The sequence below is a fragment of the Suncus etruscus genome, chromosome 1, assembly GCF_024139225.1.
Source record: "Suncus etruscus isolate mSunEtr1 chromosome 1, mSunEtr1.pri.cur, whole genome shotgun sequence".
Classification (NCBI taxonomy): domain Eukaryota; kingdom Metazoa; phylum Chordata; class Mammalia; order Eulipotyphla; family Soricidae; genus Suncus; species Suncus etruscus.
Genome location: NC_064848.1, coordinates 156983399 through 157008675, shown reverse-complemented (window position 1 = coordinate 157008675; position 25277 = coordinate 156983399). Strand labels below are relative to the sequence as shown.

Here is a 25277-nt window from a genome sequence, read left to right as displayed (position 1 = left end):
CTGCTCTGGCCCCTCCATACAATTTTATGTTGAACAAGAGACAAGAGATCTTGTTAAGGGACCGGAGAGATAGCATGGAGGTAAAGTATTTGCCTTGCATGCAGAAGTTCGGTGGTTCAAGTCCCAGCATCCCATATGGTCCCCTGAGCATGCCAGGAGCAATTTCTGAGCATAGAGCCAGGAGTAACCCCTGAGCGCTGCCTGCCGGGTATGACCAAAAAACCAAAAAACAAACAAACAAACAAAAAACGAGATCCCGTTAAAAGTGGCAAAAATGGGGGCCGGAATGGTGGTGCAAGCTATAGGGCATCTGCCTTGCATGTGCTAACCTATGATGGACTGGGGTTCAAACCCCCAGAGTCCCATATGGTCCCCCAAGCCAGGAGCGATTTCTGAGCGCATAGCCAGAAGTAACCCCTGAGTGTCACTGGGTGTAGCCCCCAAAACAAACAAACAAACAAAAATCAAAAGTTTCAAGATGTCTCAAGCCGAATTGTTATACCTCCAATCTACTGGACTTCCTGAATTCCCACTAACAAGAAGAAATGTTTAGTAGTATGTCACTATACTGAGTCTTTCCCCATTCTCTTCCTGTATCTTCTCCCCTTATCCATATTTTCTCAGAGAGCAGCACCCCATCTGACCTGCTCCATGCCCTTCCTTCTTCCCTCACCTCAGTGTCAAGTTTTCTTCCTCTGTAAGGTTTGACTTTCCAGCTCATTCCATCTCCCTGATTAGTGCAAGCCCTTGTTTACCTCACCTTACACAGACCCCTAGTTATTTTTCTAAATAGAAGATCACACCATTTTCCATTCCAAAACAATTAGGCTTGTTCCCTACATCACTTCATCACCACCTTCTCTAAGACACTTGCCACCAATTACCCAGTGGCCCTTCCTCCTCTCAGTTCCCTCAGCCTTATACTTACTGACCTCCAAGAGAAGTAGTAGAAGGTACACAACCCCCTCCCAACTATATCTAACACTCTTAGGAACTACCACTGGACACATGTAGCAGGAATATTCATATACCTACTAAATTCACCGTTTTCACATTAAAACATTATTTAACCCAAATTCTATTAGGGGGAAGGGTGGGTTTGGGCCATAACCAGCGGTGCTCAGGGTTATCTCTGACTCTGCACTCAGGAGTGACCCCTGGTGGTACTTGTGTGGTGCCAAGACTCAGACCAGGGTTGGCATGTGAAAGGCCTTTCCTCCTACACTAGCTCTCCAGACTATAGTCCTAATTCTTAAGTATTCATACAACATGGTGTTCCTATAATCATTTACATATAAAATGCCACAAGATGTTTTCTGAAGCAGCAAACTAAACAGCAATACCTGATTTAGTCCCGCTGCCTGGTTGCCGTAGCCGTGTGTGCTGACGTTTTTCATCTAACAGATGTCGGACATCTGCAAACTTCTCGGTGGGTAATTTGTTTCCAATTCTGTTTTTGATATTGCTTGTAGAAAGAGTATCTGCCCTCATGGAGTTCCTTTGAAGAAGAGCATGGGGCAGGAGAGGTGACAATTAGCAACTTAAACCATGGGGTGATCAGCCCCTTTGCTGGAGCGAGACCCTGTTCTTGAGTCTTCAAGGGCTTCCATGGGAGCAATCATAGGTCCAGAGGACCCTTCTTCTGGGACAAAGAGTAAGTAGAGACTTACAAAGGTTTTAAATACCTGTTGTGAGTTGGCTGTCAGAGGTAACAGAGTCATTAGTATAAATCAGTCTTTTCAGTGCCAGGGCTGGAACCAAGAGCCTTGTGCCCATGTGAGGCATGTGCTCTTTCTCACAAAGCTACATCCCCTGGCCGACATCCTCTTCGGTGGGCAGACTCTGTCAACAGGATCTACAATCTGGCTAGGAACTGGCATAATTCTGACTGAATTTTGCCCCCAATTTGGAGAAGAAACTCCAAAAGCTAAAAGCATGTGAACAAAGCCATACTACTTCCATTCTCCACACCATCAAGAACACTGAGAGGGCCTGGAGAGATAGCACAGCGGTGTTTGCCTTGCAAGCAGCCTATCCAGAAGCAGGGGTGGTTGGTTCGAATCCCAGTGTCCCATATGGTCCCCCGTGCCTGCCAGGAACTATTTCTGAGCAGACAACCAGGAGTAACCCCTGAGCAGCGCTGGGTGTGGCCCAAAAACAAAAACAAAAACAAAAACAAAAAAAAAAGAACACTGAGAAAGAATACACTTAGATCCCAAACCTTTGAGGTATATATATATGCTATCTACCCTCGGGAAACTGCTTAGCCTGACTAGTTAGCAAATAAATGCACACTGAAAGAACTCTATTATTTTGCTTGTGAAGTTAGCAAAACTTAGAGTAATGATACATACCTAAGGTTGGTGAGAATGCAGATAATAGGGAGTAACGTGAGTAAAACCTCTCCAGAAGAAATGGTTACTACAATTTAAAATATGCATATATCACAGGACTTCGAAGAATTAAATACATGACACAAAACTACCAAAAATCCAGAAAAGGCCCATGAAGAGACTGTTTGCTTAAATCATGAGACTTCCAAACAATGAAGTACATATAGTTGAAAAAAAAAAAGCAGGTGGTCAAAATCTTTAAGTAGAAAAAGCATACTATAAAGTAACATAAACAGTACAACCATCAAGATGATGGTTCGAAGGGCTGAAGTGCACACCCTGTATGTGGCGTCCCCAGGTTTGATTTTCTGGTTCCCCCTGCACTGCTAGTTTCGAGCAGCAACACATTACTGGGCTAGAGCACCAAACAGCCAGGAATGTACACAGGGTCAAGTTTCTCTGGAAATAGTACCCTGTTCCCTAAGCACTACTTGAGAAACTGTTCCCAAGACAGCTTTACTTGAGGAAGTTTTTGGTCACATCCACAGTGCTCAGAGCTTACTGCTAGAGGACTTGGGTAGCCGTATGGGGCACTGGATATGAAACCTAAGTTAGTCGTGTGCAAGGCAACCTCCTTCCTACTGTACTTTATCACTGGCCTCCAGCATAATTTTATTCTAAATAAGCATGTCTGTAATTTCTTTTTTTTATATCTGTAATTTCTCTTTTTTTTTTTTTTTTTTTTTGGTTTTTGGGCCACACCTGGTGTTGCTCAGGGGTTACTCCTGGCTGTGTGCTCAGAAATAGCTCCTGGCAGGCATGGGGGACCATATGGGACACCGGGATTCGAACCAACCACCTTTGGTCCTGGATTGGCTGCTTGCAAGGCAAACGTCGCTGTGCTATTTCTCCGGGCCCTATATCTGTAATTTCTATATGTTAGATATCCTCATAAAATCAGCTGGAAGTCTAGCTACTGTCTTAGAAAAGCGAAAGAAAGGAGTAGAGCGACAGTAGAGGGTAGGGTGCTTGCTTTGCATGCAGCTGACCCAGATTTGATCCCTAGAACACAATATGGCCAAGTGCTGCCAGAAGTGATCCCAGAGCACAGAGCCCTGAGCATCACTAGGTGTAGTTCCAACTCTCCACCCCAAAGGGTAAGATAATAGTTGATTTTAACTTTTTATATTACCTGTAGTTATAAGGACCACTTTTTGCATACTTAGAGGAAAAATCAGATACTTTTATTTACTCTAAAAAGGACTATAAAATAGGAATAGATAAAAATTATTCTAGGGGCCCCAGAGAGATAGCACAGTGGTTTTTGCCTTACAAGCAGCCGATCCAGGACCAAAGGTGGTTGGTTCGAATCCCGGTGTCCCATCTGGTCCCCTGTGCCTGCCAGGAGCTATTTCTGAGCAGACAGCCAGAAGTAACCCCTGATCACCACCGGTATGGCCCAAAAACCAAAAAAAAAAAAAAAAAAAAATCATTCTAGGGGCCGCAGCGGTGGCGCAAGTGGTAAGGAGTCTGTCTGCCTTGCGTGCACTAACTTAGGACAGACAGTGGTGTCCAATATGGTTCCCCAAGCCAGAAGCAATTTCTGAGCGCATAGCCAGGAGTAACCCCTGAGCGTCACTGGGTGTGGCCCAAAATCAAAAACAAACAAATAAACAAACATGATTCTAGAATTAATAAATTAAGATGAAGCAAACTAGAAGTACACAAGTAACATAAGCACACTGGGGGATAGTCCTGGGCACTTTGGTGGTGGAGAGGTACAGTAAGTATACCAGGAGCATAAATGTTAACACTATTAACACTTGTTACCTAAAGTGTATTTAAAAATAATTCAATTAAGAAGTCAAGAAAAGGGGCCGGGCGGTGGTGCTGGAGGTAAGGTGCCTGCCTTGCCTGCGCTAGCCTTGGACGGACCGCGGTTCGATCCCCCGGCATCCCATATGGTCCCCCAAGAAGCCAGGAGCAACTTCTGAGCGCATAGCCAGGAGTAACCCCTGAGCGTCACAGGGTGTGGCCCAAAAACCAAAAACCAAAAAAAAAAAAAAGAAGTCAAGAAAAGGGGCCGGAGAGATAGCATGGAGGTAAGGCGTTTGCCTTTCATGCAGAAGGTCATCGGTTCGAATCCCGGCATCCCATATGATCCCCCATGCCTGCCAGGAGCAATTTCTGAGCATGGAGCCAGGAGTAACCCCTGAGCACTGCCGGGTGTGACCCAAAAACCAAAAACCAAAAAAAAAAAAAAAAAAGAAGTCAAGAGAAAATCAGTAGTTTAAAAAAAAAAAGCTATCACCATTTAAAAGTGTTCTACCAGAGCTAGGGCAGTAATATAGGGTTCTAGTCTTGCCAGCAACTGAGCCAGGTTCAAACCCTGGTACCTCATCTAGTGTGCTAAGCACCTCCAGGAGTAGTTACTGAGTGTAGCCAGAAGTAAGCTCTGAGTATCACTGGGTGTGGCCCAAAAAATTAAATTAAAAGGAAAAAAAGAGTAAAATTTGTACCTAATACTTTTCAACTGTGATTCTACTTCATCAGCATACATAGTCATTTTCATGCTTTTCTTTGGTGAAGGAGTGGAAATCATTTTCAGCTCTAGATCATAGTCCATTTCGTCTGAGTCTGAGCTGCTAGCACTGGACCGCCTTGATGCACTCCGCTCCCGGGGCTTGAGAGGCGGAAGCTCCTCGTGGTACTCAACCACCACCCTATCATCAGCGTCCATGTCCTGGTCCTCCTCTTCTTCCTCCTCCTCCTCAATGGGTTCCTCTGGAACATTCACTAGTCCTAAGGAATTTAACAAAAACATTAGAAAAGCATTAAAATCAACAGTCCAAGTAGTCTAATCTACCTCGGCAACCTTTTCAAAGGATGGGAATCCCATGCCTCAGACCTTATAGAAACTTTTATCTGTAAAAGACCCAATCTGCTTGCCATTCTGATACAGACAACAGGAGAATGCCAAGTATGATCTATCAAACTGATGGAGCATTTTAAAGTTATCTAGACTACAATTGATCATCATTATTCAGCATCTATTTTATAAATATGCCAAATTTACTAGCACCCCAGAATCAATCCTCACAGAACTTTTATGGTCCTTTGTGGACATGCATGAAGCAGTAACAAAATCTTAAGTCAGACATGCATGATTTTAGCTGAGGCCAAACCAAGCAATACTACTTTCTTGTTTCACAGCTCATACAGTAAACAAGTCACTTTTGCAGTCTATTGAGTGCCAGATTTTTTATTTTTACAGCTTTGTCGATAATGTGTTTAAAATGGCCCTCAAGAGTAGTGCAAAGTTTGTAAGTTTGTAGATAATGTTTATTCAGGCATGATTTACAGTGCTGTTAGCCCCAAGTTAATTAAATCAATAATGTATCAAAAATATGTCTTTAAATAAAAACATACATCAAACAAAGTTATATGTTCGTCAGCTTAAGTAAATGGTACTAAGGTCAGAGAGATAGCTCAAAGAGCTAAAGGCTCATGCTTTGCAAATGAGACCCCCAGGTTCAATGCCCAGTACCACACAGTCCTATTAAGTGTGATAGGGAGTAACCCCAGCACTGCTAGTTGTGGCCAGAATAAAAAGAGGGAGAGATAGCATGGAGGTAGGGCATTTCCTTTGCATATATAAGGACAATGGTTTGAATCCCGGCATTCCATCTGGTTCCCCGAGTCTGTCAGGAGCAATTTCTGAGCACAGAGCCAGGTGAGACCCAAAAACCAAAAAAAAAAAAAGGAGGGTATCGGGAGGAAATGGTATCACCAGAGTTCTGTGTGACAAATATTCGAACTATTCATATTCGAACTATTCATATAGAATAGTTCAGTACTTATTACCTCAACAATCACGGTATCTTTATAAAATATAACACAAATAATGAAAATCAACTGCAACTTTAAGGATCACTAAAAAAAACAAACACTTATGGTAAGTGAAAGAAGCAGAATATAAAGTATAGATTTATGGGGCCAGGGCAATAACTCAGTGGATAGGGCACTTGTCTGCACACAGCCAACCTAGGTTCAATCCCTAACACTCCCTCCATATGGTCCTTCAAGACCTACCGAGAGTGATCCCTGAACAAGGAGCCAGAAATAAGCTCTAAACAACAATGGGTGTGGGCCCAGAACAAAAATAAAGTATAGATTCATGATATTTACTATGAAAAAGGGCAAATAAAAGAGAAGCCCACAGTTATGAGGGTTAAATTAATATCATTAATATCTAAAGATTATATAATACAAATAAAGTAACAAGAGCCGGAGAGATAGCATGAAGGTTTGGGCATTTGTCTTGCATGCAGAAGGGAGGTGGTTCGAATCCTGACATCCCATATAGTCCCCCAAGCCTGCCAGGAGCAACTTCTTAGCATAGAGCCTGCAGTAACCCGAGCGCTGCCGAGTGCGACCCAAAATAAATAAAGCAACAAATTGGAAAATTATAACAAATAAAATATGTGCATTTTAAGATAGATATTTCAAATATAAAATTTAGGGTAATACATTAAAAGATGTGCAGACTTCATGTTTCTGTTCCTATTATAATCACAGATGTTTACACATATTATCCCATGTTTGTATGCTGACTGGGCTAGTTCTACCAAGCATATAGAAGTGTTCCAAATTAAAAATAAACCTTTAATATGCCTGAATTACAACTGTGAAAGACTTGTAATTCACAATGGTCTCAATAAAATAAAAAAAAATAAATATACAACATAATTAAAAGAAAGGGAAAGAAAAGTATAGGGGGAGGTCAGAGAGGAAAGCAAGAGAAGGAAAGGAGAAGGGGAAGAAAGAGAAAATAAGATGAAACCCAAGTCTTGATAACCCCTTTTTTTGAGGCATTCATGTGCACAAGCCAACAACACAGAACACTGGACAGAGCAGCCACTTTCATTATCAAACAAAGGAACAATAAAATCAAATGATGTAAAGAATCTTTGACATGCAGCTTTTGACATTCCTCGTAGAAAAATGAGATTCCTAAGGAAAGTCTTATTTAATTTTTCCTATGTCACATTTGGCCTTTTTTGTTAGAATAGCTTTTATAAAATCAATTGACCTCTTTGTATGGGCAATTTAAAATTAATTGTGACTTGACTTACTTTCCTATATGTTGGCAGAGGGTGAGGGCAAGGAAGAGAGGATGATAAAGTTGGGAACCTTAAAAGACTGTATTAAGTATAAAAATATGATTTCGGGAGCCAAACATGTGTCTACCCAAGAGCTGAGCAGGCAACTACCGGAATGTCGGTGTTTATAGGACGTCAAGCCAACATCATCCCCAATCAGGGCTCTCTTCTTGATCACATCCCGCTGAATGCGACGGGAATGATATCTTCGCTTCCTGAAACATTGCCAAAATAAGCACATCATCAAAAACAACAAGGAACCCAGCAGTTCATTTCAGTTACAGATTGGCTTAATGGTAGGTGCTGAAACAGAGACATTCGACAATGAAACTGCAATCTAGCCTTTCTCACCATTAACAGTTCAGAATTTTAAATTCTTTCTTCTTTCTTTCTTCAAGTTTGCACATGGTGTTGCTATTCCACTGCAGAATACCAACTGAAGGATTATCAGAGACTTAAGTACTCTATAAATACTGCATTTGTTAGGGCTTGGACTCACCAAGAATTACTAAGAATTCCTTTCATGCCTCCATAATTTGGATTTCCATATTTCATGTAATATTGACTTCTTCTGGCTGCTCCAAGTTCTTTTTTGTCATCTAAAAATTAATTATAATTGTTACCAAGGATTTCCTGTGGGTGTGAAGACAACATTGAGTGGCTTGAAAAAAATTAAAGTAAATAAAAAATGAGATCCAATGTTTTCCATAGCAAAAATCAGATTAGCCCAATTTGCACTATTAGCATTCAACTTTTGTGTCTGCAAAGCACTGCAGTGGGGAGGGGCTCGGCTAAGCACAGAGATGAATGACACCAAGATACTCTGAAGACACACTGACTTCTTAAAAAAAAAAAAAAATAGAGGATTGGAGAGAGAGTACAGAGAGCAGAGCAATTGCCATACGTGTGGGTGACCCAAGTTCTACCCCTGGCACCCATTATAATTCCCCCAAGAACTGCAGGAGGAATCCCTGAGAGTAGAGCCAGAAGTAAGCCTGAGCACAGCCAGATGTGGCCCCAAAACAAAAAGATGAAAAATTCAAAAGCAAGGGTCAGAGCAATAGCACAATAGGTAGGTGTTTGCCTTGCACAAGGCCAGCCTGGATTCGATTCTTGGCATCCCACATGGTTTCCCGAACCTGCCAGGAGTGATTTCTGAGTACAGAGGCAGGAGTAACCCAAGTGTCACCAGATATGGCACAATAAACAAAGAAAAAAAGAAACATGGGGCCAGAGTGGTGGCACAATCAGTAAGGCGTCTGCCTTGCCCACACTAGCCTAGGACAAATGTCCCATATGGTCCCCCAAGCCCGAAGCAATTTCTTAGCCAGGAGTAACCACTGAGCATCACCAGGTATGGTCCAAAAGCCAAAAAAAGGAAGAAAAAGAAACAACAGGGGCCGGAGAGATAGCAGGGAGGTATGGCATTTGCCTTTCATGCAGAAGGTCATTGGTTCAAATCCCGGCATTCCATATGATCCCCCAAGTCTGCCAGGAGCGATTTCTGAGCGTAGAGCCAGGAGTAACCTCTGAGTGCTACCGGGTGTGACCCAAAAACCAAAAAAAAAAAAGAAAAGAAACAATAGGGGTGCAAGAGGTAGGACGTTTGCCTTACAAACGCTAACCCAGGACAGACGGTGGTTCAATCCCCCGGTGTCCCATAAGGTCCCCCAAGCCAGGAGCGATTTCTGAGTGCACAGCCAAGAGTAACCCTTGGGCATCACCAGGAGTGGCCCAAAAACAAAAACAAAATAAAAAGAAACAACAAAGATGATAAAAGGTTCTAAGAGGCATCAGAGCATTAGGTACTGCAGGTGTCAAAATTCAAAGAGTTTCTAAATGAGGCAGTTTCACTGCCCTCTGAAAGATGATATTCATTTCTGAATGATAACATTCCAACAAAAGAATTCAAGAAACAGTCACAATTCTTTCATAGCATTCCAAAATATGGCTAAGTAATTTTCTAGTTTATTTTGATATTTCTCAAAATGGCTTAAACTAAAGAAAGCAGCACATATCTAAAATGTACTCAAATGAGTAAATGCAGAAAAGATCTGATTTGCAAACAAATTAAAATTCTAAATTAGACAAACCCTTGGCTTTTGAGAGCTAAACTGAAATTTCCTTTTATTGAGGGAGAGGGGCTATACTCAGCAGCACTCAGGAATTACTTCTGGCTCTGTGCTCAGAAATCACTTCTGGCAGGCTCAGGAGACTATGTGGGATGCTGGGAATCAAACCTGGGTCCGTCCTTGATCAGCTGTGTGCAATAAATGTCCTATCACTGTGCTATCACTCTGACACCAAAACTCAAATTTCCAAGCAGTAGGAGGTGTTGGGAACTTTGATGGTGGCCAAAGAATAGTACCTTATACAATAAAATGATAAAAAAAAAAAGTATCACTACTATCACCCTGTTATCTAAAATAAAATTTTTCTTAAAAAGTTGGACTATGGGATGGGAGAGATAGCATGGAGGTAGGTGTTTGCCTTGCAAGCAGAAGGACGGTGTTTTGACTCCCAGTATCCCATATGGTTCCCGAGCCTGCCAGGATTCACCCCTGAGTGCTGCCGGGTGTGACCCAAAAAGCCAAACAAACAAAAGAAAAAAGTCGGACTAACGCCCTGCCTGCCGTAGACATGCCTGCTCCCACCATTACCCAGAATCACTGTTTCCCCATGCCCCTGCCTCATCATCCCACTACAATTCTCTTTGGGGACACCAAACTGACCAAACTTTAGGTACAGGAATTTGGGGGCTTACATCAGCAGGGTTTTTTGGAGCAACTGCTGGCACCCACCCCATCCCACCTCCGATATTCCTTTCTCTGAGTAGTCTGGCAGCTGAGAATATGTCTCATCAAAACCACAGTATCTGTAATAGTGCTTCGAATTTCTGGACATTTGTCATTTGTTTGATATTGTCATCCCTCTAGGAACACACCAATTTAACAGAATGGACAGCTAACAAACAAGAGCTTACTAAATCTGCCATTATCTTAATGACTTCATTGTAGATATAATAATTTCCACTAATGTGCCTGCTACTGTACTTTGTTTTTCTTTTTTTATAAATAAAATTTCTTCCTTTTGCTTTATATTTCTATTATTTTTTAAAATAACTTTGCTCTCCCTTATCTGAAAACAACATATTATAGTCAACTATGTGATACTTTCTTTAAATAAAATAAAAAAAAAATCCGACTAAAAGAAAAAAAGATCATCAGTGAGTAATTAGGCAAGTAAATAATCACATTCATAATATACAGTTCTCTAACAGCTCCTCAGGCACTTGCTAACTGCAGAAATTAACACCCGTACATGCACATCTAATATTTTTACCAGTTAACTCTATGGCACAAACCAGTATGTGTACCCTACCAAAAAAATCAGCTCCTAGGAGAAATGACTTTTTTACTGCCAATAAAACAATATGTGGGGGGTGGGGGTGGGAGCCATACATGGCAGTACTCAGGGATCACTTCTGGCTTTGTACTTAGGAATTATGCCTGGCAGTACTTACAGGACTGTCATTTCCAATTACTTCTTGGTGATTAAATAAACTATATGTTTGTGTCTATTTTGATGCACACTGAAAATCATTAAGCATAAAAAGCCTTTTAGGGCCAGAGCCATAGCTTGCTTTGCATGCGGTTCAATCCCCAGCATCCAGGTTCAATCCCCAGCATTCCATATGGTCCCCCTGCAAGCATGACAGTAACTCCTGAGCTTTGCCAGATGTGGGCCAAACATATTTTCCTCCCCGCAAAAGCCTCTTGAACTTAATTCCTTAGAGCAGTGGTCGGCAACCTGCGGCTCGCAAGCCACATGCGGCTCTTTACACTTTTAATTTGGCTCTTTTGTGTGCCGGGCAGCCGCTCCAGGAGTCAGGACTCTGCTCCAAGCCTCTGTCAGTGCGTGCCCTGTGCGGCTCTCAAAATAAATTTCAATCGTGGTTTTGGCGAGATTTGGCTCAGTTGAAAAAAAAGGTTGCCGACCACTGCCTTAGAGAATTAGAGCTCAGTAGTATTATCAATAACGTTCATGTTACTGGACATTATTGGAGGTTATCATAATAATAAGTACAAAAAATATAATATAGAAACGTTTCAGGTCAAACATTTTGGAAAGTATAGGAAGTAAGTTGCTTGTCCTGTATGCAGCAGACTCTGGTTAGATCCTTGGTATCACATATGGTCCTCTGGGCACTATCTGAGTCAGAAATAACCCCAAAGAGCTGCTGGATGTGACACAAATTCTCTGTCAAAAAAAGCATTACTTCAAATGATAAACTAGTTGAAAAAGCACATGAGGCAAATAAGCTTAAATAAAAAATAACTTTAGGGCCAGAGAGATAGTACAATTGATAGGGCACTTGCCTTGCATGTGGCTGACCCAGATTCGATCCCCAGCATCCCAAATGGCCACCTAGGGCACTGCCAGGAGTAATTCCCAAGTGCAGAACCAGGATGTGGTATACAGCAAGGAAGGTGTTCACCTTGCACATGGCCAATCTGGGTTTGATCTCTGGCACCCATATGGTCCCCTGAACCTGCCAGGATTGATTCCTGAGTGGGGAGCCAGAAGTAACCCCCAAGCATCACCAGGTATGGCCCCCCCAAAAAAAAAAAAAAAAAAAACAAGCAAAAACAAAACAACAAAAAAGCATATTCCACTTTGAAGAGATTTTGAGATTACTTGATCTAACTTTCAGTTCAAAAGAGAAGTCACTTATTAATCACTTTAATTCCAAATAAAAGCCTCACATCCTTGGACCCTAACAATTCTACTATTTGTCCCAACTAGCCAAGAATCATCGGGAATGGCCCCACATTCCTTAAGCATTGCCTGGAAGGCATAAATGAATGATTAAATTTAAAAAGAAAAAAAGAAAAAAACTTTACCTTTTGTAGCAAATCTCATGAATAACTTATTTCCTTTAGCAAGTTTGTTAGCTGGGCGAAGATCATTTCTTAGCAGAGACTCCTCTTCTACCTGAGACAATGTATCCAACTTAAGGAAAAAAAGAGCACCGTCATCAAAGAAATTAAAATTATTTTCTTGTTCATTCTGTAGCAGGTTTAGTTATCTACCATTGATAAAACTTATAAGCATTGGAGCACTAGTTCCTGTATAGAAGCACTCAGTCAGGCATCCTCCGTCATCACCTCATCTAAAAAAGCTCTTTCTCACTCTATCATTAACCCTTCCTTTTCCTGGTAGCATGCATCTCCTCCTGACAATACATTCGGGTCTCCCAATCTGTGCACTGGTCTCTGTTCCCACTAGAATACAGACAGGCTGGCTCCAAGAGAGAGAAAGGGCTTTGTTTTCTGCTGACACTCTATCTCCAGGACCAAGAATCTACATTTAGTCAGTACTTTAAAGTGATTGACTATATTCTACAATAGTATACAAACGATTGAGAAAAATGCTAATCCTTGCTTTGCTTTAATCTTACCTATTAGGTAATACTTCATAATATTTCTGAATAAAATTGTTCTCTTTTATACAGAAGATCCCAAGACAAATCACTATACAAATTTAAAAAGATTAAGAAGAGCCTTGTGTCCTCTCTGAAGGTCTAACTGTGAAATCAATTTAGGAAGTCTTTAAACCTTTAATAAAATGGGACCGAAGTGATAGCCCCGCGGTAAGGTGTCTGCCTTGCACGCGGCCAACACAGGACCAACGCAGGTTCGAATCTCAGCATCCCATATGGTCCCCCAAGCTGCCAGGAGCAAGTTCTGAGTGCAGAGCCAGAGTAATCCCTGAGCGCTGCTGGGTGTGACCCAAAAAAACAAAAAACAAAACAAACAAAAAGTACCATAGAAGGTATTGTAGGTTTTTGGTTTTGTTTTATTTTTTTTGGTTTTTGGGCCACACCCAGCATTGCTCAGGGGTTACTCCTGGCTGTCTGCTCAGAAATAGCTCCTGGTAGGCACAGGGGACCATATGGGACACCGGGATTCGAACCAACCACCTTTGGTCCTGGATCGGCTGCTTGAAAGGCAAACGCCGCTGTGCTATCTCTCCGGGCCCTATTGTAGGTATTTTGTAATAGTAAACTACATATGTCTTTTGCCCTATCACTAACCTCTATATCACTTGTGTTCTCATCTTCAACTTCTCCTTCTTCAGCCTCATCATCATCTGAACTGTCTTCCTGCTTATCTAAAATGGAACATGAAGGACAAAATAAAGTTGAATTCCCATATCATATAATATAAAAGTCCAACATTTTTACTTCATAATTACAGATGATCTAAAGCATTTAAGCTTATTTCAGGAATAATTGGAGATGACACAAGACTAAATTGACTGTAAAAGAACAAGACTTTCAGCCCAGAGTCCCTCCTGGAATCTGGGTACCTTTTTTACTTTTCTCAGATGACTTCTCCTCAGTAGCATCCCTGCTTCTTATTTTATCCAGGGCTGGCAGAGAGCTCATATTGATAAGTGCTCGTGTGGCTGTCATTTCATCTAGCCAAACCACATTACCTAAAATAAATGTAAAATAAAATGTGACACTGCATCCAAATGGCAAGTTTTTTGAAGACAAAGACTACAGTACATTCACTATAGCCTCATCTAGCAGTGAAAGGAAAGTGGTACTACAAAGTGGTGGAAACTCTCATGGGAGCTGGAACGCATGCTCTGAGGGAGGCCTGGGCTTGATCCTGACACCACAGGATCTCACAAGCACTCCAGGAGTAGCCCCTGATCAACACTGGTTGTGATCCCCACCACCACCAAGAACTTAAAAAAAAACAAAAAAAACTAACCCATTGATTTGAGTTATCCTTTAAGCCAGAGTTTCCTAATTAATATGGCCGATCTCTACCTTTTTAGGGGAAAAAAAAATCACTCAGTGGGCCCCTGGAAATGTATCTGAAGCAAACAAACAGAAAGCAAAATAAAGAGTATGATCTCCACAAAGCACTACCAAAATGTGTGTGACCCCAATCAGTGGAACAGCAGCTACACTGGAGGAAGTTAAAAAAAGTGGAAATAAAATTTCATTTAAAAAAAGGCAAGGAGCCAGGAAGGTGGCGCTAGAGGTAAGGTGTTTGCCTTGCAAGCGCTAGCATAGGACGGACAGCGGTGGCGTCCCATATGGTCCCCCCAAGCCAGGGGTGATTTCTGGGTGCATAGCCAGAAGTAATCCCTGAGCCTGAGCGTCAAACGGGTGTGGCCCAAAAACAAAACAAAACAAAAAAAGGCAAGCTGGGGCCGGTGAGGTGGCTCTAGAGGTAAGGTGTCTGTCTGCCTTGAAAGCGCTAGCCAAGGAAGAACCGCGGTTCGATCCCCAGGCGTCCCATATGGTCCCCCCAAGTCAGGGGCAATTTCTGAGTGCTTAGCCAGGAGTAACCCCTGAGCATCAAATGGGTGTGACCCCCCAAAAAATAAAAACAAATAAAATTTAAAAAACGCAAGCAACAAAAAAATTAGTTGCTATAATGTAACTAGAGCATCTAAGGTCAACAAGATAGAAATAAATAAAACCACACTAGTCAAGACAAGCTAAAAGAGAGAAAGATTATCAGAGGTCAAACCAGACCTGGAGTAGAGAGATAAGTTTAAAAATATAGCTAAGGGGCCAGAGTGATAGTACAGCTTGCCATGAATGCAGCCAATAAAGGACCCCATATGGTTCATCTGAGTCTGCTAGGAGTAATTACTGAGTGCAGAGCCAGGAGTAACCTCTGAGCACCACCAGGTGTAGCCCAACATACCCCCACCTTTTCAAAAAAATACAACTAAGGGGCCGGAGTGATAGCACATCGGTGGCCAATACAGAACGGACCCCTGTTTAAATCCTGGCATCCCATAAGGTCCCTCAAGCCTGCCAGGAGTAACCCAAGTGCTGCTGGCTGCCGGGTGTGACCCAAAGCCCCCCAAAAAAAAAAAACAACAGCCAAGAACCCGAGAACTATCCCTGAGAGCCAGAAGTAAGCACTGAGCACCACTGGGTGTGACCCAAAAACAAAATACATCAAAAAAACCTGAGAACTGGTTCACAGAACAGAGTTGACTGAGAGTAACTGGGGAAGTACCCTAAGATATGAAGTTTTGTGCATGTGTGTGTGTGTGTGTGTGTGTGTGTGTGTGTGTGTATTTATACAGACACTACAAGTGAAAGACTAAGGAAATAGGTCAAATGGCTGGAGTAAATCCCTGCTTGGGGGCAGCCAAAAGTAGATCACCAATACCACACCCAAACACCACTGGATTGAGCCTCTCATCCAATTTATAAGTGAGACTAGTGGTGAAATGCATGCTTCATAGGTGAGTTTAAAATCCCTAGCATGTGCACACACACACACACATACAGATACGATAGTTTACAAGTTAGGCAGTCAGTCAAGAAAACGTCTATAAAACAGTTCAGAGCCAGCAAAGATGGGAAACCTGATTGTGTCAGGGAGCTCTCATCTACTTCCTGCTCAGACACTTAGGCAACTTTTTTTTTGGGGGGGGGGCCACACCCGGCGGTACTTAGGGGTCACTCCTGGCTGTCTGCTCAGAAATAGCTCCTGGCAGGCACGGGGGATCATATGGGACACCAGGATTCGACCCAACCACCTTAGGTCCTGGATCGGCTGCTTGCAAGGCAAACACCGCTGTGCTATCTCTCCGGGCCCAACACTTAGGCAACTTTAAATAACTGCATCACAAGTTGCAATGAAAAGTCTAGAGTCAAAAAAAAAAAAAAAAAAAAAAAAAAAAGCAAAAAAGAAAACAGCAACATCTAGAGCCCTGAAAATGCAGCTTCAGGCCTTATACAAATACAACTGGATCCTCTTCTTTACCAGAAAATTCAGTCTTGGGGCCGGCTAGATAGCACAGCGGCATTTGCCTTGCAAGCAGCCGATCCAAGACCTAAGGTGGTTGGTTCGATTCCCGATGTCCCATATGGTCCCCCGTGCCAGCCAGGAGCTATTTCTAAGCAGATAGCCAGGAGTAACTCCTGAGTGCCGCCGGGTGTGGCCCAAAAAAACAAAAAACAAAAAAAAGAAAATTCAGTCTTAGAGGCTTTATTCATGGACACTAGAATCAGGTGCTGATACCCGACTTATAGAGCCCTGGTCAGCTCTGAAATGGCTGAAGACTCACAGGGCAGGATCATGCAGACAGAGAAAGACATTCTGATTCTCATCAATAACCAATTTATTTTCTCTCTCAGACAGTGGTATGAGTCAGTCAATCACATCTGCCATAGTAAGAACCCTTTAAAAATCATTAACAAAATAAAATCCACTAGAACAGGGGGTATACTTACAGGAAGTATCATCCAACCATTCAATGTGAGCTGGAGGATACTCTTTGAAATAGGAAAAGATATCCTGGGTACTCATCTCATCTACTCCACAAATATAGATTGTCTCCAGTCTTACTTTGGGGATTGCTAGAAAAAGAAGACACAGAAGAGATCATTAAAATTTTTCTAGCCGCTGTTGCATAGCCCATCAGAACTCCTTCACAACAGTTCAAATAATGTGTTTAGAAAAGCAGTTCCTGGAAAAGACGACAATTATTTCCAAGAAAAATGAGACATGACAATAAGGTAAATGATTTTAATCACGGAACAAAAGTATTAAATTATTTAATTTAGAACAGGCATTTAGGCTGAAAAGATTAAACAAATTATGCTGATGAAATACACGATGCTTCTTCCCCAATTAACTGGTACTAATTAAAGCAGTACCAAATTTAATGGGATTTTGTTTAGGGGCCATACTTGGTAGTGGGACTCAGAGGAATTGACTATATGAAGGGAGTCAGGTAGGAATCAAGCCAGGGATTGTCACACACAAGGCAAGTACCTTAAGCAGTGTATTATATGTCCAGTCTTAAATAAGATTATTAATTGAAACAATCTGATTATAAAAATTTTAGTTTTGTATTGATGTTCATATAAAATATAGTCTATATCTTTTTGGTTTGGGGATCATACTCAGCAATGTTCACTCCTGCTCTTCTCTGGGATCACCCTTAGAAGGGTTTAGGTAGCAATATGTGGTGCTGAGGATCAAACCAAGATTATCTGCATGCAAGGCAAGTGCCTTACTCCTGTATAACTTCTTTAGCCTCGATTATACTTTTTTTGTTGTTGTGTTGTTTTTTTGGACCACACCTGGTGACTCTCAGAGATTACTCTTGGCTATGTGCTGAGAAATTACTCTTGGCTTGGGGGCCATATGGGAGGCCGGGAGATCAAACCTAGTCCATCCTAAGTTAGTGCGTGCAAGGCAAATGCCCTACAGCTTGCGCCACCGCTCCAGCCCCAATTATACAATTTTTTTTATTTTAAATGCGGACCAGAGCAATATAGAACAGATAGGGTGTTTGCCTTGCACCTGGACGATCTGGTTTGATCACCTGATCAAAAACTTTAGCTAATAAAATTAAGTACACACCCTGTTTAAACATAAAGAACGGCAGTGCATCTAGTTCTGTTCAGGACTGGTGAATTTATCTGAGACACTGAGACTCTAGATTATGAAAATGTAAAAAAAAAAAAATGAAAATGTGTGAATAGGACTGAATTTGCAGAATTGCCCTGTTCATACACAGCTATGATTTCTACTCCAGTCTCCCACATGCAAAGCAATGTTTTTAAGATGGTCATACATAAGAACCAAGTCATAACTGCTCAAAGTCTCACCAGAAAGCACAACACCCCACCTCATGTTGTGAATGAAATAATCAACATTGGTGAAAGAATGGCTGTAGGGGACAGGGGGACATCAGCAGACACAACTGTGACTCTGTAGAAGCAGGCCTGCCCGATGCTGAAGAAGAACCTTGAGCAGAACCCATGAAATTTGGTCTTCTTTTGGAATTAAAATTTTAAAACATGTTTAAAATTTAAAAAGCAGGGGCTGGAGAGAGAACACGGAGGTAAGGCATTTGCCTTGCATACAGAAGGTTGGTGGTTCGAATCTCGGCATCCCATATGGTCCCCCAAGCCTGCCAGGAGCAATTTCTGAGCATACAGCCAGGAGTAACCCCTGAATGCTGCCAGGTGTGACCCAAAAACCAAAAAAATAAAAATTAAAAAGCAATTTTAAAATGTTAAAATATTAGTATTTTTGCCTCTGTTCTGCTCTATAGAGCTACCATAAACAACCCCACCCAGAACAGCTCCAGAGAGCATGACAGCAGAAAACATCTCATGCTGCCATGACAGCAGAGGTAGGCCCATAAAGGGCAGAGCCTGAGGAGCAGGTCACTCCGCTTTACAGCTGTGCACATCTTTTAGCCATGAACCCCAGCATAACACATAGAAAACACACTACAAGAGTGACAATAGGGAAACAATGCAGGCCAATACCATGCACAGAGAATGAAGTTGGCAGCTCTGATGACCCAAAAAGTGCCAATCACTTATTTAGCCTTTCAGATAAGGAGTTTAGAGAAGAAATATGGAGGATGTTCATAGAACTCAAAGAAAGCATAGACTGATTTGAATAAACCATAAATAAGAACCAAGAGGATATGAAAATAGAAATGAGAAAACTCCAGACTCAAATAACGGGACTGAAAAACGTGGTAGGCAAAGTGAAAACTTCACTGGAAAGCCTCTCCAACAGAGTAACAGCAGCTGAAGACCAAATCAGTGAGCTGGAAATTGAGATGCATAACAACACAATACAACAGAAGATATTGGAAAAGAGCCTTAAAGTAAACAATTAGACAATGAAAAAAATCCTCAAAGAATGAAAATAGAAGTCTTTGGTAACCTCAGCAGAAACAACATAAAAATCATTGGAGTCCCAGAGACCCAGGAAGAAAATCCCCAGGAAAAATTAACAGTCAAGAATATCATTGCAGGGGCCGGGCAGTGGCGCTGGAGGTAAGGTGCCTGCCTTGCCTGCGCTAGCCTAGGACGGACCGTGGTTCGATCCCCCGGCGTCCCATATGGTCCCCCAAGAAGCCAGGAGCAACTTCTGAGCGCATAGCCAGGAGTAACCCCTGAGCATCACAGGGTGTGGCCCAAAAACCAAAAAAAAAAAAAAAAAAAAGAATATCATTGCAGAGAAACTCCCAGAGCTAAAGACTGCATGCAACCAAATCCCGCATGCCCGAAAGAGTACCACCTAAAAGAGACACAAAGAAAAGCACCATAAGAAAAGCACCTAGGGGCCAGCGTGGTGGCGCTAGAGGTAAGGTGCATGCCTTGCCAGCGCTAGCCTAGGACGGACTGTGGTTAGATCCCCTGGCGTCCCATATGGTCCCCCAAGCCAGGAGCCACTTCTGAGCGCATAGCCAGGAGTAACCCCTGAGCATCACTGGGTATGGCCCAAAAACAAAACAAAAAAAAAAGGCACCTTAAAAAAAAAAAAAAAAATACGAGCCGGGCGGTGGCGCTACAGGTAAGGTGCCTGCCTTGCCTGCGCTGGCCTTGGACGGACCGCGGTTCGATCCCCGGTGTCCCATATGGTCCCCCAAGCCAGGAGCAACCTCTGAGCGCATAGCCAGGAGTAGTCCCTGAGCATTACTGGGTGTGGCCCAAAAACCAAAAAAAAAAAAAAAAAAAAATATGGTGTTTGCCTTGCATCCAGATGGTCGTTGGTTCGAATCCCAGCATCCCATATGGTTCCCCAAGTCTGCCAGGAGTGATTTCTGAGCATAGAGCCAGGAGTAAACCCTGAGTGCTGCTGGATGCAAACCACAAAAAAAAAAAAAAAAGACTTACAGACTTGTCACATAAAACCCTCAAGGCCAGAAGGCAGTGGTGGATATAGTGACAAAACTCAATGATATGAATGCTTTGCCTAGAATACAACACAAAGAGCACAAACTCTGTTTTAATCCCCCTCATACACCCTACCTGATTGGCTGACACAGAGTTCACACCCTTCTTTCCCCTAATATAAATATTCCTTTCCCACCTAAAATAAAGTGAACAGTTATTCCCCTGAAGTAGCTCCTGGATGCTTCTTTGTGATTGTTCTACTCACCGGGATCTGACCTCAGCAGCAACATCTACATCTAGAATCCAACACAGAGCGCGCGAGAGAGAGAGAGGAGAGAGAGAGAGAGAGAAAGAGAGAGAGAGAGAGAGAGAGAGAGAGAGAGGGAGGGAGGGAGGGAGAGGGAGAGAGGGAGAGAGAGATAGGGAGAGAGAGATAGGGAGAGAGAGGAGAGAGAGAGAGGAGAGAGAGAGAGGGAGAGAGAGAGAACGAGAACATAATGGAGAACCTAAAACTGTGTTGAAATTTTGGATCAATTAGACATCAAGCAGGGACAAAGCAATAGTACAGTGAGTAGGGTGTTTGCCTTGCATGCAGCAGAACCGGGACAAACCTAGGTTCTAGCCAACACAACCCATATGGGGCCCCGAGCCTGCCAAGAGCTATTTCTGAGTGCAGAGCCAGGAGTAACCCCTAAAAATAGCCAGTGTGGCCCAGAAAAAAAAATTAGAAATCAATCATGCATTGATATTATTGATGCTAATACAGCAGAGAGACAAGCTCAGGATAATTGGGGAACATCAGGCCATCTCCTCAGGAGATAGAGCCCCTCCCAAACTGTCTTTTTGAGAGTACCACAGGACCTTGTCAAGGTCTGTCAGAGAAAACCATTGGGTAAGAAACTGTTGCTACATCTCTGATAATCCTGTCTCGAGAAACTGCAAGAGGGACCAGCCCTAGGCCTCACAAGCTCAGGATAGATGTTTTAATTGCGGCAACTCAGTATACATGGTCATCCTTTTCCCTGGAATTGTCGCTCCACAACCATGTGGTTCAGGAATTGCTTCAGCAGCTACAAGCCCTTTTACAAAAAGCTCTCTAAACCTATTTTCATTATTCACATCAGATCTTTCTGAAAAGGGAGTCTCAGCCACCAGAGGCGGAGTAGGTGCAGGCAAAGATGGCAGCAGCCAAGATCACAAATTGCATCATGGAGGTGTTCTGTGGCCAGGCAGAGAGCACAAAGAAACCGAATGCTGAGGACACGATGTCCAAAGATGGCAACTTCGACTCCTACACTTGCTTTGGCATCCATAAGAGAAAGGCACACACCCTCACCTACCGCAATTTCATGTTCCACAACCAGGACCTCTTTAAGGACAAGGTGGTGCTGGATGTGGGCTCAGGCACTGGCATTCTCTGCATGTTCACTGCCAATGCCAGGGCCTACAAGGTATTTGGGAATGAATGTTCCAGCATTTCTGATTACACAGTGAAGATCATGAAAACCAACAAGTTAGACTATGTGATGACCATCATCAAGGGAAATGTGGAGGAGGTGGAACTGCCAGTGGAGAAGGTGGACATCATCATCAATGAGTGGATGGACTACTGCCTCTTCTATGAGACCATACTCAACACGATCCTGTATGCACGTGAGAGGTGGCTGGTCACCAACGGCCTCACCTTCCTGGACTGAGCCACACTGTATGTGACGGCCATTAAGAACAGGAAGTACAAGGACAGTAAGATCCACTGGTGGGAGAACATATATGGCTTCAACATGTCCTGCATCAAAGATGTGGCCATCAAAGAGCCAGAGGTGAATGTTGTGAACCCTAAGCAGCTGGTCACCAATGCCTGCCTGATAAAGGAGGTAGATATCTATATAGTCAAGGTGGAAAACCTGACCTTCAAGTCCCCCTTCTGCGTCCCCCTTCTGCCTGCAAGCAGACTTTGCACATGCTCATGACCTACTTCAACATCAAGTTCACATTCTACCACAAGAGGACTGGCTGGCTTCTCCCGCCCCGAGTCCCCATACATGCACTGGAAGAAAACCATGTTTTACATGAAGGATTATCTGACAGTGAGGAGATCTTTGGCACTATCAGTCTGAGGCCCAACGCCAAGAACAATTGTAACCTGAACTTCACCATTAACTTGGACTTCAGGGGCAGCTGTATGAGCTCTCCTGCACCACTGACTACCGGATGCACTGAGCCCAACCTCCCTGACCTGCTGGCCTGCATGGACCCAGAGGTCGCAGCCTTCTGAGTTGGTATTGGGGAGTCTCCTTTCTTCCTCCCTATCATGAAGGGGGCTCCACGGGCCAGGCTAGGAGTGGAGTACAATGTGACTGTATTTTTCATAACTTGTGGGGTTTTTTTGTTTTTGGGGGTGGAGTCACACCCTGCGGTGCTCATGGGTTACTCCTGGCTCTGTGCTCAGAAAATTGCTCCCAGGCACAGGGGACCACATGTGATGCTGGGAGTCAAACCACCATCTGTCTTGGATTGGCTGCATGCAAAGGAAATGCCCTACCACTGTGCTATCTCTCCGGCCCTCATAACTTGTGTTTTTATATGGTTGCATCAACAACAATAAAACCTCCCATGGGAGGAAAAAAAAAACTGCACTCTGGTCTCCCTGGGATAATGGCTCAAGGAAAATTGAAGATTGCCTGGTGGCACCTATTTATACATCACCTGTAGGAGAGCATCAAGCCCTGGGGTTGGAGAGATAGCACAGCTGTAGTGTTGCCTTGCATGCTGCCGACTCAGGACAGTGGTTCAAATCCCTAAGCACCTGAGCTGGGAATAACCTAAGTATTGCTGGTGTTGCCCCTCCAAAAAACAAACAAAACAAGCTGGTACAGACAGTAAAGAAGATGCCAAAGCGGATATTACAATAACTCTAAAAAATGCAGAGAGAAAGTTCTGGTTTAAAAAAATGACAATGACAAACTATTCCAGAGATGTGATATATGTTTAAGTTTAAGATGTGATGTAGGATTGTCAAAAGAATGGCCAAGGCCAGAGAGATAATTAAGGGGCTACAGTATGTGCCTTGAATTTGGAGGACTGTGGTTTGCTCTCTGCCATCACATGGGCCCCTGAATGAGCAAGTAGCTGCTAAGCCCAGCTGGTTTGTATCCAAATACCAGACCCCCCCCCCCACAATGTCCCCAAGAGGGAAATCCCAATACTTCCTCATCTTGCTGTCAATGTCAATGCCTAAAATAAAACAAAACAATGAAGAAAGATTTAGGCCCAATCACTAAGAAATAAGGACTCCACTTTACTGAACAGATGACAAGCAAGGTGGTGAGCAGGCTTCATCTTGGATTTTTCTAACAGGAAAAAAGAAAGATTGGTTCTAGGATACAAATGCAAGTCTTTTAAAAAGCATATTAGCAAAATACAGAGGAAAAGTAGCCTAACTCAAAGTTTTGGATTCAAAAGATCTAAAAGTTTGGAAGATCTAAAATACCAGTAACTTGGAGAAGATGCTAAAATACAGTAACACAAAGGAAAGTAAACACATCAAAGCTTAGGTGAGCATAACTTACGAAGTCTACATCTAAGAGATGAATAGGAGTAAATTATTATTATAAGGGTAAAAGGATATAAGTAATGCATCAGAAAGACCAACATCAGGCTGCATAATGACAGGAAGAATGCTGATAAGACTGTCACATGAAAGAGTCTATTATAGGAAGAACAAAAATGAAAATTCAGAAGGAAATAGAGGGTAGTGCAAGTATAAGGAGCTTGCCTTGCAAACAGCCAACCCATTTGGTTGACCCCCACCACCACATGTTCCCCCAAGCACTGTGGAATGTAGCAGAAACAAAACAACAAAAAATAGTGCAAGAAAGAGTACAAGGATGAAGGCACTTGTTTTTCATGTAGCCAACACTAATTAAATCACTGCCCTGGTCCCACAAACAGCACTAAGAGTGACCCCTGAGCACAGAGCCAAGAGTAAAACCTGAGCACTGCAGATGTAGCCAGTGCCAAATATTCAAAATAAAACCAAGTAAAATAAAACTTGCAGGGACCAGAGAGATAGCATGGAGTTAAGGCATTTGCCTTGCATGAAGAAGGATGGTGGTTCAAGTCCTGGCATCTCATATGGTCCCCAAGTCTGCCAGGAGTGATTTATGAGCATAGAGTCAGGGGTAACCCCTGACCGCTGCTGGGTGTGACCCAAAAAAACAAAACAAAACAAAACAAAACAAACATGCAATTCAATGTTCTGTTTTGGTTTTGGGTTACAGCTGGACTTACTCCTGGCTCTATGCTTGGTGAACCATACATATAGGATGGTGGAGGTTGAACGCAGGTCATTTGCATGCAAAGCAAGTACACTACCTGCTGGCCTAAAATGTTACTGTTTTGCTGGCCATAACTGAATGTTTTTGTTTTTGTAAAAAATGGTTATGGCTTGGGGCCGGAGAGATAGTATGGTGGTAAGGCGTTTGCCTTACATCCAGAAGGATGGTAGTTCGAATCCTGGCATCCCATATGGTCCCCCATGCCTGCCAGGGACGATTTCTGAGCCCAGAGCCAGGAGTAACCCCTGAGCACTGGCAGGTGTGAACCAAAAAAACAAACAAAAAAAATAGTTATGGCTTATTGCTTGTTTTTTAAACTTTATTGATTAACTGAATGGTTGGTTGGTTTCTGGGCCAAGCCTAGCGGCGCTGAGGTATTACTCCTGGCTCTGCACTCAGAAATCGCTCCTGGCAGGCTCGAAGGACCATTTGGGATGCCGGGAATTGAACTGGGTCTGTCCTGGGTCAGCAGCATACCAGGCAGAAACCCTACCACTGTGCTATGTCTCCAGCTCCTGGCTTATTGCTTTTTAAATTTTGGTTTTTGGGTCATATTCAGCTCAATTCAGATTTGATTTTGCACTCTGTGCCCTGGTTTTATATTTATTAAATATATATAATTTATTATATAATATATAATTATATATAATTTATTAAATATATATTTTTTATTTTTATCTTTTTTTTTTTTTTGGTTTTTAGGCCACACCCGGCGGTGCTCAGGAGTTACTCCTGGCTGTCT

The 25277-nt window shown here is 42.7% G+C and overlaps 1 protein-coding gene and 1 pseudogene across 1 annotated transcript in view; one reads left to right on the top strand and one right to left on the bottom strand.

The window, feature by feature from the left end:
• The window catches only part of NCBP3 (nuclear cap binding subunit 3), a 43800-nt gene that overhangs the window by 3436 nt on the left and 15087 nt on the right, over window positions 1-25277 (bottom strand). Inside the window, exons 4-11 of the mRNA XM_049782652.1 lie at window positions 16779-16904; window positions 13868-13996; window positions 13593-13669; window positions 12400-12508; window positions 7995-8094; window positions 7607-7710; window positions 4853-5135; window positions 1344-1498 (exon numbers count right to left, since the gene is read on the bottom strand). Coding sequence (XP_049638609.1) covers window positions 1344-1498; window positions 4853-5135; window positions 7607-7710; window positions 7995-8094; window positions 12400-12508; window positions 13593-13669; window positions 13868-13996; window positions 16779-16904 — 1083 coding nt within the window. The remainder of the gene's footprint in view (window positions 1-1343; window positions 1499-4852; window positions 5136-7606; window positions 7711-7994; window positions 8095-12399; window positions 12509-13592; window positions 13670-13867; window positions 13997-16778; window positions 16905-25277) is intronic.
• Window positions 21377-22418, top strand: LOC126012963 (protein arginine N-methyltransferase 1-like; annotated as a pseudogene).